The 14,240-nt window shown below is 55.8% G+C and overlaps 1 protein-coding gene across 1 annotated transcript in view; it reads right to left on the reverse strand.

Annotated features, from left to right (window-relative positions):
- Positions 1-14,240, reverse strand: part of LRIG1 (leucine rich repeats and immunoglobulin like domains 1) — a 109,979-nt gene that overhangs the window by 11,136 nt on the left and 84,603 nt on the right. Inside the window, exons 9-12 of the mRNA XM_059161457.1 lie at positions 12,806-12,886; positions 7,177-7,248; positions 6,351-6,422; positions 2,278-2,441 (exon numbers count right to left, since the gene is read on the reverse strand). Coding sequence (XP_059017440.1) covers positions 2,278-2,441; positions 6,351-6,422; positions 7,177-7,248; positions 12,806-12,886 — 389 coding nt within the window. The remainder of the gene's footprint in view (positions 1-2,277; positions 2,442-6,350; positions 6,423-7,176; positions 7,249-12,805; positions 12,887-14,240) is intronic.

Below are 14,240 nucleotides of genomic sequence, written 5' to 3' on the forward strand. Positions count from 1 at the left end.
TGACTTGCTCGCGGTCTCTCTCTCTTCCCAAAAAAGTACTGATATATAGTAAAAAAATTACGCTGTTATAAAAGCTAGTCACTAAAGACCATATATTATAGGAATCCATTTATATGAAACATCCAGAACAGATAAATCCTAGAAATACAATGTAGAGTCATGGCTGCCAGGGCCTGGGGACAGAGGCGCAGAGGGTGTGACTGCTGTGAACACAGTTTCCCTTACAGGTGATGAGAATGATCAGGTAGATGGTAGTGGGGTTACACAACTCTTCAGTATTCTGAAGACAACTGATTGCTGACCTGACACAGTGACTTACAGAATCATGACACAATAATCTTCATGGTAAATACAACAACACTTTCTTGCCCTCCAAGAGAAACTCCCTACCTTCCAACCATCATCCCTTCTCCCTCCTCCCTAAGCCACCAGTCATCACCGACCTCTCTACCACCCCTGCAGCGGCCCCTAAAGGGGGACCTATTCTGGTCATGACATTCACTCCTTCTGGACTTGTCATGTAGATGGAATCCAAGGGTTTGGTCTTTTGCAACCGGCTTCCTTCACTTCAAATATTTCAAGGTTCATCTGTGGTACGAACGATCCCTTTCCATGGCCCCGTAACACTCTAGAGCATGGCCGTGCTGTTTCATCTGTCCCAGTGATGAGCGTCTGGCTTCTCTCTACTCTCTGGCTATTACGAAGAATGCTGCCACGAGCATTTGTGTCCAGGTTTTATGTAAATATATTTGTTTTTCCTGGGTACATAACTAGGAGGTTGTCCTATGTTTAATTGTCGGGGACACTCCCAAACTGTGTTCCAAAGGGGCCGCGCCGGTTTCCATTCCCACCTGCAGTGCAGGAGGGTTCGGACATCTCACCATCCTCACCAACACTTGCTGACTTTCTGATGCAATGCTCATGGGTGGGAAGCGGTTGGTTTTTCCATTTTATAAAGAAGGGGAAGACTCACGAGCCTGAGCTACAGTGTGGCACAGAGAGCTGCTGCACCTCAGAACACCCTGAACACGCCAGGGCCATAGGCCGGAGGCTGGGCGCAGCAGGGCCCACGTCCCACAGGGGCTCATCCAAAGGGGAAGACCATGCCCTGGGACAGGGAAAGGGAGGAAGGCGCAGAAAGCTCCATTTCAGAAAGGCTGATTAACAACTGAATGGTCAAGGCCCAGGTCCCTGGTGAACAGCGGACTGCACGCTCTGTCCCTGGGAATGGGAGCTGGATGCACTTTCACATTCTGCACAGACATGCCGCACACTGAGCCCGGAGGAAAGCTCATTCTGGAGGCCTGTCCCGCACTCCGTGTTCTCTCAGGGATGCTTGCTGGACTGGACCAGCACGAGGAAGGGTAAGCCCACTTTCAGAAGCGGTTGGTGATGGTGGTGGCGGGCGGAGGCGTGGAAGGGGGGCACCTGTGTTCGGACTGCAGCAGGCACACTGGCTGGTGCTCTGCCCAAGAAGTAGGGTGAAGTGGACCGCGGGGGTCCCCACACTGCTAGGGTGGCTCCCGGTTGGGATCATCACACCCAAGGCAGGGGGCAGACAGGAGGACAAAAGGCAGGAGGGACTCACGCCTGCTCCCGAGCTCCCATCTTGCCTCGGAATCCACCCTCGCTCCTGCTTGGAGACCAGGAGCCCTGTCTCCAGGCGGCCAGCCTCTCTATGCTCTGTGCAACCAAACACGGGACTCCGAGCACCCTTGGTCAAGAAAAGATGGCGAGACCCATGTTCCAACAATCAGAAGGAAGAAAGAGTATAAGGTTACAAGGGCAGACTTCAGTGGTTTGGAGAAACAGCCAGAGTGCAAGTCAACAACAAGGAATTATTTTTACTACAGTAACTGTTCTCATGAGACTTGTTCTTCCTGTGTTTAACCTTTCATTCCTGGGGCTGGAAAGAAACACACATTAAAACCCCAGCCTCCTACACTGAGTAAATTCACAGCTAAACCTGGGCACCAGAGCCGTCTTCAGACAACACAACTTTCCTCCAATAACTGATTATTCTGACTTGTAACTGAGGCAGGACAGGCTCCCTTCTGACCCTTCTGATTAAAGGCACGTCCTCCCAGGACCACAGAATGAGGCGTCCCTGCAGCAAATACTATGTGTGGTTTCCGTGGGAAATCGGTTGCACCCAATGGCTGACTGGTAAGCAGGAACCGGGGTTTCCTCTGATCACAGGAGTCACTCCCATACGGAGGGGTTCCTCCTTGGCCTCCCGGCCCCTCATGAGAAAAAAGTCACAAAGGCCCGTCTTACCGCACACGAAAGTCTCCGGTGGCACGGAGAAGATGCTCCGGCCCTTCAGCGCTTCTGGGTGGGCACAGGTGGCTGTCACCAAGGCCTGCAGCATCCTGGCCACTAGCCACGCGGGCAGCCACTGGAGCTGGCAGTCACACAAGAAGCTGTCACTGCTGATGTGGCTGAAAGAGAAACAAAAGGGGTGTCGGAGGTGTGACCTCAAGACAGGGACACCCGTTGGTGGACAGATTCTTCCCCTCTGTCACCTCTGGTCAGCTTCCGCTGTTAACACCAGCAATCTAGGAAGGGAAAAGATTTTTCTCCGTTCTTCTCCAGTGACCTAGAGCAGGACATCCCATCTACCTGGAGATTTTCACAAAATGCAGGTCAGGCTCAGGACGTTGGGGTAGAAGCCGAGATCTGTCCTTTCTAACAAGCCCCCGGGTGATGCGGACGCTATGGGCCTTACTGACCCCACGGCTAGCACAACCCCAAGTGCACGTGTGCGCAGAGACGGGCACTCACTGCTTTCGAGTGACCCCACAGGCACCATCTAACCTCTTCTAGCCTCTGACCATCCGACAGAGACGAGGAGCCCCGTCCCCCCTGCTTTTTCCCACTCTCCTGATAAGCCATGGGAGCTTCCAAACCCAGTCTGAGACTTTGATCTAAATCTGAAACAAGTTCCGAGAAGTGTTCTTTCTCTACATTGCTGTTGATTTTTTATTTGGCACGGCTGCCTGTTTTCTAACTTCCAAACCGTAAGCCTCACCAGCGTGGTTCCCTCTTGTTTGTGTCTTTGTCTCTGCACCAGCGTGACCCAGGAGGCCAGCAGAACTGGACTCCGCTCCCTAAACAGTGCTTGTTAGTTAATTGCCACTGCCCAGGGAGCATGAGAATGCACAATTTTGGTTTTGTGAGGCTCCAACCAAAACAGAGAATATTTTCTTTTTCATTTCTCAGCAACTGAGGATAAGTTTTTCAAGCAGAAATCGGAATCACCATCTCAGCGGACATTCCTTCCTGAGGAGTCACTTGAAGATAAGTCAACCGAAGAGTCTAGCTGCCCTGTTCCTGGAAGACCTCAAGGCCGTGGGCTCAGTGATGGAGGCCAGCCCACACCCCACAGGGCCGAGGGAGAAAACACATGGGCCCTCCTGTCATCAGCTGCCTCTAGTACACGGTGACAAGAGGGGGCACAAGTATACTGAGAAAGCCCACAAGCATCACGTGGGCCACTATGAGAGCAGTAAGCTCCTCCACACACCATTTTCCCCACATGTCAACCACGACATCAAATGGGCCACCTTCTGGTTTTCCTCTATTTCACACGGGCTTTCTAAGGAGAGAACTGTCAAATTAGTAAACAGTAGGGAAGAGTGACATGCAAGCCAGAGAACCCACTGCTAGCTAAATTCAGGAAAATCTACTCTTTGGTCCTGTTCCTCGTGATTCCCAGATTAACTATCTCGTATTAAAATACTTTTAGAAGGTGCTTTTTCAAAGACTGATACAACTGACCTCAAAGCCATTCTAACTGGGGTGTCTGCCCACATCTGACCTTTAAATCAGCATTGGATTTTATTTATTTATTTATTTATTTATTTATTTATTTACTTTAAAGATTTGTGCATTTGTATCTGATGGGCAGGTGGCTCTGCTCTTCGAGGTATCAACCTGCGAAGCTAGTCCAGTGGCAGGAGGGCCCCCACGGCCACGACTGAGGAATTGGCTGACTCCCGCCCAGGACACCGGCAGCTGCTGCAGGGGGGCTGTGGGTGGTGGCCGGAGAGGCTGTCACCACACACCAAAAACGCTGCGTCCGTGAGGCACAGAGAGGAGCTCTCCTGCTGTCAGAAAGCCTGAGTGAAGTCTAGAGGAAGACACGGGGCTGCTGCGGTGAGACCTGATGTACTTGGGTGGACAGCAGGGACGGATTTCATGTGAGCCACAGGAACAAAGTGAGAAAAGCAAACCTGACACTTACTGCCGATCAGAAATGTGTGTGGGAAGAGTTATGCCTCACGCCACCTAGCACCCGCCTAGCCTGCTTCCGGATTTCCTGCCTTCTCCAGTGAAGCCCACCTCAACAGAGGAGACAACACCTCGGCACAGAGAGGGTCCTCCGGGAAGAAAGAAGACTTTCCTGAAGGGTGAATCAGGACCGGCAAGACCGGGGGTGCCTGGGTGGGTCCGCTGGTTAATTAACGGGTCCGAATGATTTCAGCTCGGGGCATGATCTCATGCCCAGTGTCGGGCTCTGTGCTGAGCGTGGAACCTGCCTGAGGCTCTCCTCTTCCTTCCTCCCCTCCCCACAGTTCCCACGTGCGTGCGTGAGTGCTCTTTCTAAAGAAAAAAAGGACCAACAAGACAGATGGAGAGCAAGTCCGGCCAGATAGAAAGGACACTGAGCCCTGACCACACACACAGCCCTTTAAAGACAGAAGCGAGGCTGGAAGATGGGGCTGGGAACAGCCAGCAACCCCAAGGCTTTGCAGATTTCGGCTCCTCTTCCTTGTCAGCCGCTAGCAGACACCGCTTTCCGCAGCTCCCGCCTCCGGCCGTCCCGTCACTCTGCTGGCTTACAGTGCATTTTCACCATTCCAGGTCAAAATGTGTTTCTAATCATCGCTTATGGAAATTTACCCAGAGCATGACTAAGTACACGGTACAACCTGCCTTGATCAGATGGGGGACGAAAACGACCAAGTGGAATTAACCATTTCTCCCATCAGAGGACTGGGCCCAGGGCCAGCACACTGGGTCCATGTAGCGAGTGGCAGGAAACCCAGGCGGCGGCCAAGGCTGAGCCTCCAGAACCATGCTGAGGCATATCTGGGGGAGGGGGATCCCAAGCACCTGGAAGGGGCCAGTTCTTCGCAACTATAAAAGTATTTCAGGAAACCTCCATCTTTACAGAAGCCAGAAGGGTACTCTCCCAGAGTACCCGCTTCCCATTTAATCAGGTTATTAAAAGTTTCAAAGAAAAGTTGAAAGAAATGCACAGTGAACACTCACCACTTGAAGATCATGACCCTTCTAAGAAAGAACATCTACTCAACAGGCCTGAATCTCACAGCTACATAAATGCCATAAGGCAGGTGCCTGACTTATCCAGAGGCGTGTCATCAGGGGCCTGCTTTCCTTTTAAAGTACGGGGACCACGCCTTCCGACTTCCCCACTTCTCCCTCGGGCCCGGCAGGAGCAGCCTCCGGAACAAGGATGAGGTCAGGACGCAAACACGGCTAGCCCTGCGCTTCTACCCTTCTGTCAGCACTTCCAGGACCAAAAGCCAAATCTTTCAGAAATCAAAATTGCAGCTAGACTGTCTGCAGAACTGGGTTAACATAAGGAGGAAAAAAGGAAGCACGGACGTTGCCACCTAAATACCCAGACAAGCCCCTCGGCCACAGACGAGGGCGCCAGCCAGCTCTTCCAACCCTTGTCACCCGGGGGGCCGTGGTCAGGGTCTATGGCGGCAGCACCTCGGCCCAGCAATCACTGCGGCGGCCCCGGAGCAGATGTGGGCTGGGCACCGTTTCACTGATCGCAGCTTCCTGGGACCGGCCCACCTGTGATCTCGGCCTCGCCAACCACCCCCCCCCGCCCCCCCCTGCCGCCAACACGCTCTTTCAGGAAGCCCCTGTCAATAGAGCTGCTCTATTTTTTAAAAGGAGCATGAGAACTGCCCTTGACATCATTAAAGGAATGATTATCCATTTTCTAGAAGAGAATTCATTGCACGTCCTCTAGAGCTGCGGTCAGGAAGCTACAGGCTGCAGGCCCAATTTTTTGTAAGTAAGAATTTACGGGCACACAGCCACGCCCATACAGTGGTGTATTACTGATGGCTGCTGTCTATGATGATGACGGTACAGCAGCTGTGACAGAGCCCTCTGGCCCACAAAGCTGACAATACTATGTGACCCTTTAAGGCCAGGTGTGCTGACCCTAATCCAGAAGCCACCCCCAGGGGCCTACACACATATGAACGGCCCCATCTGGTATATAAATCGAGGCATCACAGAATTAAGGCATTTCTCACTCTGAATTCTCTGCCCGTGCTAACCAGGGAATCCCAGGAACTTACAGCTCTTTGAGGTTCTTCATCCTCACAAAGGCATCAGACTGGACAGATCTAATTGCGTTCTCTCCAAGGTTCCTGCAAAAGAACAGTCTTTCCTTATCCAAACCAACGCTGGGCACCCTCTGCCGAGTCAGCTACGTGCTTGAGCCAAGAGGCTCAGGGACTTTGCAGGACGGTCCTGCTTTCACCAGGTATTAGCCAGACCTGTGTCCCAAGTCCACTCTACGTGGCCATCCCCGCCCGGGGAACTGACATGAGCCTAAGGGCAGCATCAAAGCTGGGTTGAGGCCCGCTCAGCATGTCAACAGGCAAAACCTTTCCCAACAGAATTCAGGTGAAGCTTGATTCCCAGACAAAACAGACCAAGAATCGAGTATCTCCGGGCTGGCTCCGTCTTCTTCCCCCCCAGCCTCCCAGAGGCAACCAGGGCAGCAGAAAGCCTCCCAGCTAAGCCCACGGTGTGCTCGGCACTGTCAGGCCACTGTCGTGGTGTGGTCAGCCGGGGCTGGGACACCGCGCCCGCACTGAGGTGTGGAGGGGCCCGTGCCATGGGGAAGCAGGGCAGGGGCGGGATGGGGGGCAGAATTTATCCAAACAGCAGCCCCGTTAATTAGGCGCTCACTGACTGGCCATATGTTCTGTGACTGTTCCTGGCATGGGCAAAATAAAGGCCAAAGTTGAAGCTGACTTATAATGAGAAGGAAGCAGCTGGCGTTTCCAAATAGGCTGTTTCTCGGTTTACAAAGACGTGATTAAATTGCTAGCAGACTTCCCCGGCAGCCACATTTGGCAGGCCTGTAGGTCAGGGAAGGTCTGGCGAGATACTCACAGGTGCTCCAAGCCTTCCAGTCCCGAGAAGGCTCTCCTAGCCACGGACTTGATCTTGTTTCCAAACAGAGTTCTGCCATTTTCAAACATCCAGAGACGGGGAAGAAAACAAACAAACAAAAGACACAAGGGAGGAATGGGAAGGAGAGAACACACAATTAGAGCAGTGCCGTCTGATAAGTCTGTCCCGTGAGGGGCAGGTGGAAATCCGACCCGCACTCAGATTACGGGCCTGAGGTATGCAGGCCTTCCCTCTTTCTGAAATGAAATACTTTCATCTTTATTAGAATGTAACAGTGACGACAGGTCGCAGGGGCATGCGCCGTCTCGCCTGAGAAGGCTCCTTGGGCTGTTCAGTGGGAATCCCCTTGTCCGACCCAGGCTGTCTCTGGCGACCACCCAAGAGCCTCACGGGCAAGAGGGGACTGGTCACTGTGCTAGTGAGGGGAGGCAGAGTCAGGGGAGGGAATGCAGTCTCTGGAACTAAGATCTACCACCCACTTCTGCAAACCGGGGATAAAGATTCCCAAAGGAAGCAAGAAAAGGGCAGGAAAACGGGCATCCATCCTGATGGCTCCCCAGCTCTTTGCAGCTGACCCGCACCCTACTAGCCAGGAGGCAGCCACCGTCAGCTGCACCCCTGCCTCTTGGGAAGGCCCCTCGGGGTGTGCAGGGCAGGCCCCTTAAGCAAGGGCCCAGATTTCTTCTTGTTGTTGAGCCAGAATTTGAAAGATGCTCTAGGTTCATTAAATCCCAAACAGGTCCTCAAAGGTCAATTCCAAGGTTTTCGGATCCCTGTACCCCTGGACTGCCTACCCTTGAGAAGGGGCTCCTATTTCCAAGCAATTCAGATCACAACCTCCAGAGTAACTACCCAGAGTTTTCCCAGAAACCAAAATCCGGCCCCTTGCAGTACACCTGGAGTGAATGAACGCTGCTTCTGCTGGGCTGTGTAATCCAAAGGTCAGTCTGCTGCGGGGGTGGGGAACACAGTGGGGCTGGACACTGGGAATGAAAAGAACTAAGATTCCAGTTTGCCCTCCTCACTATGTGACACTCTGACGACAGCTCAGCTGGGCATGCCCTGTACCTCCTGCAGCCAGAGTAAACCCCCTCCCAGCGAGCACCCTCCTAGCCAGTCGTGCCGACAGATGCGTGGGCTCTCCCGCCTGATGCCCAGCAGGAGCACCTAAAGGGCCTGTCGAGAATGGGGGCTGCTGCGAAGTCTGAGTCCCCAGCTCAGGGAGGGAGGGCTTCCTCAGGTGGACACGGTAGGCAGCCGGGGAAGAGCACAGCTGGATCCCCCCGAGAACTCGAGAGACATCTCCACTGGGGGCCAGCTCTACCTTCAAACCTGCATGAAGACTGTGAGGGAAGACAGCAGCCACCAGCCCTGCCCTGAAAGCAGCAAAGAAAGTGTCCAGGAGCCTCGAAGAGGTCCCAGCCAGGTGGGACCTGCCGCCTGGGCCCTGAGCCTCCAGCAACCGTGCCGGACTCCCCGGGCCACCATCCGGAGATAGGACCACACACGGACAGGCCCAGCCAGCAACGCGAGCCACGGGAGGAGGAGCTTCCCCCCTACTCTCGGGGATGGGGGGCACTGAAAACCCAACGGACACCTGCAGGGCGAGCACGGGAGCTGCTGGGTCCCCCTGTTTCATGAGGAACAGACTCCTCCCCGCGGGGCCTCCCCGAAGCAGCCAACCAGGGGCTCCGAGTTTGGCTTCAGACGCGGCCGGCCGCTGGGAGATGGAGGGTCACAAAGACCAGAGACCCCTCTGACTTTTCTTTCTCCCGGAGGCAGCCTGGGTGAATGTGAGAACAGCCTCCTCCTGAAAGGGTTTCCACACGCTGTCTGCATCGCAAGCTTTCATTCCAAAACCAGTAACCCCAGCACGCAGCAACCCGCCGGCCACACTGCCTGCCTGCCTGCCCGAACCCCGGCGCCCGCCCGGCGAGGAGCGGCACGCGGGGCCCCGAGCGCAGGCGTCCGCGAGCGCCTGCCAGCCTCTCACTTCCTCGGGTCCCCCGGGCTGGGTCACTGTGCTCCAGGTCCCCGTAAAACGTATTCACTATTTAGTGAAATCTCCCGTAAACCCGATCCAGGAGAAAGCTGGCCTTTATTGCCTTCATTACACATTAGTCACGCTGACCTCTTTTACGGGGAGGGCAGCCCGTTATTTCTAATGGTAACAATAGCAATAAAACAAATTCTCAATTATGTGGGGGTTAACCACCCCGCTGGTGGATTAAAATAGCCCCTTACATTCTCCAGGCACACATCTGGGGGCGGGGGCTCAAGCTGGCAGGCTGGGCCGGCTCCAAGAAAGGGTGGCTGTGGGGAGAGGGGAAAGCCAGGACCACGGGCCGGGGGGAGGCTCCTTCTGTCCCCAGGAGAGCGGTGGCTGATGCTTGGCTACACCTGATCCAGGGCTCCCAGAAAAGGGACTGCAGGCCTGATCTGCCCCATGCCCCCGCCTCAGAGCAGAGAGTGACCCCAAAAGTCAGCTATACAACCTCTTAGCATGGCTAAGTGTCCCCAGAGGCCTTTCAGGTCTTGCTAGCACAGCCTCGCAGACGCCGGCAGACTGCTAAGATGGGTCTTTGTACTGACCCCGAGAAGCCGTGACCTGTTGATCCCACCCCCCCCCCGACCCGTGACAATGAACAGCACCAGTGGGCCCTGCGACATGCGGGGCAGGACCCACCCAGGCCCAGCCCACCTCCCCAGGATCAAGAGGCTGGTGTCACGGTCCAGTTCTTCCCGTTCCCCCAACATTCCTGTCGCACACACTGTGGCCCTACCTGGGGAAGGCCATGGAGAGCACTGGAACTGCGGAGCAGCCACTCCACACACACGCGACTACCTGCTCCCCGGTGCTACTAACTTGTGCTCCAGAAAGCCTCCCTGCCTCCTCACGTACCAGGACTGTGCAGAGCCCCGGCAAGGGCTGCATCAACAGGACGGCAGGGACTGCGCTAGAGCCGGCGACCGTCTGTGGGCCCTGCCGGGACGCTCCAGCAGAAGAGCCATCCGGTACGGCCGTACTCGGCAGGTGGGAAACTCAGAGCAGGGCGGCAGCCACCACATCTGCCTAGAGGGAGGCCTTTTACGGCTCTGCTGCTCCCCTATTCCTTTCTCCGTCCAGGTTTTCATTTAGGTCTGACCTCCTGCGTGGCAGGAACCCAGGTCCGTGACTGACTGAGCGGAGGCAGGAAGTTCTCCCTGCGCATTCCCGGGCAGGTCCCTGAACACCTACCCGCACGTGCTCGAAAGGCCAGCCCGCACCCGGTCAGAGGGACCCAGCGGCGAGCGCGGCCCCACAGAGACATGACAGCAGCCCTTCTCTGTGAGAACACACTCCCGGCTTCTGACAGATCCTAGCGCGCTGCCTACCAGCCGCTCGGACGGGGACTCAGGGGGTCGGGGACACGGCTCCCTGCCATGGGCACGCAGCCAAGCGTCTCAGGCAGGAGACCGAGTTGAGAGGACGGCCAGGCCGGGCGGGCCCCTTCCTCGCAGGTGCTCGGAGCGTTTCCCTGACGCCTTCCACACACCGGGCGGAGTGGCTTCTAACCAGTGCCGGGCGCCAGGACCGCAGCGAAGTGCGGGCTTTCTTATTTTCTGCTTTAACGGAGAAGATTTCACACACCACCACGGGCAGGCGGCGCGGTGTCACGAAGCCCACAGGGAGCCCTCACACGGCTGCGCGCAGCCCCCCGACGGCGCGGGCCTCACTTCCCCGCTGCCGTGCCCCTGGCCCAGCCCCGCGGGCTGAACGGGGACCCAGGTCACAGGCATGACGCCATTTCATTTCTTCATCCAAGAAGAGGGTTCTTTTTTTCCTTCTTCAACAGAACCACGAGACCATCCTGTCTAAGTAGGTGCCTGTATTTAGTCCTGTTAAACAATTCCTGTCCCCATCTGCCTCAGTTGTCTGTCTTGCCTTCATTCTGACACACGAACAGCCCCCAGCCCCGAGACTCTGCGCAGCGGGAGGAGGCCGGAGACTGCGTATTCCAACAAGGTCCCGGGTCTGAGGACCAGGTCAGTGTGGAAGCCGCTGCCTTCCGCGAGCCTGCGTCCGACAGCCCGGGGTGAGTGAGGCACACGGACTTAGGACTTAATGCAGAAGTCCAGCGGGGAGGAGAGAAAACACCAGGGAACAGACTGCGGCGATAAGGAAGGCAGCACCGGGCTCCACACACAGGCTGCGCTCGGCACGACCCCGGACCACCTGTGCTCACACACCAGAACCTCATGGACGTCGTGCTACCTAAGAAGTGGCTCCCGGTTCCAATGGAGGGACCCACCCCCCAGAGGCCCTGGTGGCGCCGCCTGCCGCGCTGCCCCTGCCCCTCACATCCATGAGTTCGGGCGGAGGCCCGCGTCAGAGAGGGAGGCCCCTGCAGGATGCAGTGTGCCCTGCCCCAGCAGCTCCACCACGGTGCTGTCCTGCCTCTTCCCCGGCCTGCTACGTACGGGGGCCAGGAGGGCGTGAGACAGAGCACGTTTTTAGGGAAGGAAAAAGAGACTGACAGACTTTTTGACATGCTGACAGAATGTCAAAATACAGGATGCTCAAGGAGAGAGAGAATTGTGAGAGAGCCAAGAGGGCAGATTCTCACTCAGGGCTCAGAGTCTACAAGGTGTGTAAAAACCACACTTTTCAAAACCAGTGTGAAGCTCTAACTCTACAGACTCCCCCCACTGCTACAGGCTCTCCTGGAACCCCACGCTCCGCTGCGGCTCTTGGGCCGTTTGCTTGACACTCACACTCTGCTCCCCCTGTCACCCAAGAAGGCTTGCGAAGATGGAGCGGTGACTGCCTCTCCCTGCCCGCGGAAGCCCTCCCTCTGAGCTTCTAGTCAGTGGTCATGGCCACTCCCATCCCCACTCCTGGAGGGTACCTGCAGGACACATGCAGGGAGGGCTGGTGACACACGGAGGGCGAGCAGGTGGGATAAGGGTGAGCTCTAGAGCCTGTCCTGACCCTCCCTGCTGTGTGGTCTGGGGCAGCATCCCTGCACCTGTGCCCTCCTCCACCACGGAACGGTGGCCTTCCACATCATGCACTCAGGAGGTTGTAAGATACAACATGTATGTACATGCCCTGCTGAGTAAGTAACAAACTCTAGGAGCTTCAAATAAAAACACGAGAAACCTCAAAAAATGGCTGTTATATTAACTCACAGTCATGATTGTTTCTGTTTAACGTTACGATTGACAACAAAAGTACTGACCAGAGACTCCAAACCACGAACAGTTCTTGGCTTCAGAATTTCACACAATTTCTAGGAATTAGGAGGGCAAGACTTTGTGCAAAAGCAAGACCAAAAATTCAGCTGTTTTCCTGTCAGTCACAAATTCAGCAGGAAAGAAAATCTAACAGGCCTCTGAAGAACTAGTTAGTCTTCAGCCCCAGGGAAACCACCCAGGGCAGTGAGGACACCACTGGCCAGGGAAAGGCTGGGATGCCTTGGTTCCCTTATTCAGACTTTTCTTCCCAAACAAAAGAAGATATATGCGAGCCAGCCCTGCTCCAGCTGGGCCCAGAACAAAGGAGGCATGGGGAGCCTCAGAACCGCTGGGACCCGCCCCACAGAAGCTACAGCTCAGAGACACTCACAGCTTGCTGAGATTGTCCAGCCCCGTGAAAGCGCCACTGGTGTCCTCTATCGTGCCGGAAATCTCGTTATGGTCCAGATCCCTGAGGAGGAGACAGAAAGAAAGCTCACCATCCAGCCTGAGTTCTCAACTCTCTTTAATGACAAGTGAGAAAACAGACAGACACCCACTCGACCACCTGGAAGCTGAAAACATCTGGGTGGATTCCAGATGCCCAGCTACAACGTAGGGTCGGCACAAGGGTAAGCACTGAGCCACAGAAAGCCCATTCCACACACCTCGTGGCATGGCGTGGCCTGGGGTTCCCACTCTTCCAGATGCATGCCTCAAAGATGGAGCACCCCCAGCTCCACGGGCTGCTCCCATGTGGGTAGGGCCAGGGCCCAGGGCAGGAAGAGGGTGCAGACAGCACATGGGAACCCACCCACCCCCAGAGCAGGCATCTGACCATGGATACAAACAATGAGCCTGAAAGGTTCTCTAAGGTTCCTGTCTGCTCTCACACTGACCAGAGTCCCTTTCCCAGACATGACTGAGAAATGGCCCAAGGCACACAGAGGAAAGGGCCAGTGAAGGAGTCCCCTGCACAGGGTCCTCCCTAGGACCACTCCATGCCGGCAAGTAGGTTTGGAGGCTGGAACCGTCCCTCCTCGTGGGGCCTGCAGAGGCGCTGACTTGCAGCCAGGGACGACATCTGGGCGCTGAGTCAGACTTGTGACCCGCTTGCCAGGGCTGGTGGATGAGGCCAACTGTTCAGCCCAGTCTCCTCCAACAATGCAGATCACAAGGCGGATGACTCAGCTTCCTTCCCCCAGCTTCCAGGGCAGATCCCAGTGCCAGGCAAAGCTCCCACCTGGTGACCAGCAACCCCCGCCGCCAGCAGCCACTCCAACAGCACCCATGGTTCTGGGTTCCTACGCCTTCCTCTCCCAAACCCTTTCCGATGCAGAAAGGGACGCTGCTCCTGGTCCCGTGAGAGCCTTCGTGAGGAATCAGCACTGCCAGGAGGGAGAGGAGCTCTGCCTGAGAAGTGCAGTGCTCCTTCTGACCTTGATTTTAGAGCAGAAAGCTCGGAGCGCCAAGATTCTGCTGTTGGAAGGGACCCCTCCTGCCGGTGGGTCTCTCCTTATTATGCTCAGACTAAAAGCCGGGGACCCAGAGCTACCATTGTGTGTGCCTGTCTCCTCGATCCTAGCTCCGGCTGCCAAAGCTTTTCTCTTCTTTCTGGCTCAGCCTGAATGTTCCCGGCCTTGTTATTCGGGCCTTGCAAGCACTCAGAGGCTGGCTGACCTCAACTTTGATGGCCTGGCATCCGGGCTCTTTCACACTCCCTACAATGGCCCAGCACCGAAGCCGACGCTGCGTCTGGGCCAGGTGCAAGGGCACAAGGCCTCCCTCCCTGTCACACCAGAGCAGGCCCTCTGTGCAGTGGGGCA

The sequence above is a fragment of the Mustela lutreola genome, chromosome 2, assembly GCF_030435805.1.
Source record: "Mustela lutreola isolate mMusLut2 chromosome 2, mMusLut2.pri, whole genome shotgun sequence".
Classification (NCBI taxonomy): domain Eukaryota; kingdom Metazoa; phylum Chordata; class Mammalia; order Carnivora; family Mustelidae; genus Mustela; species Mustela lutreola.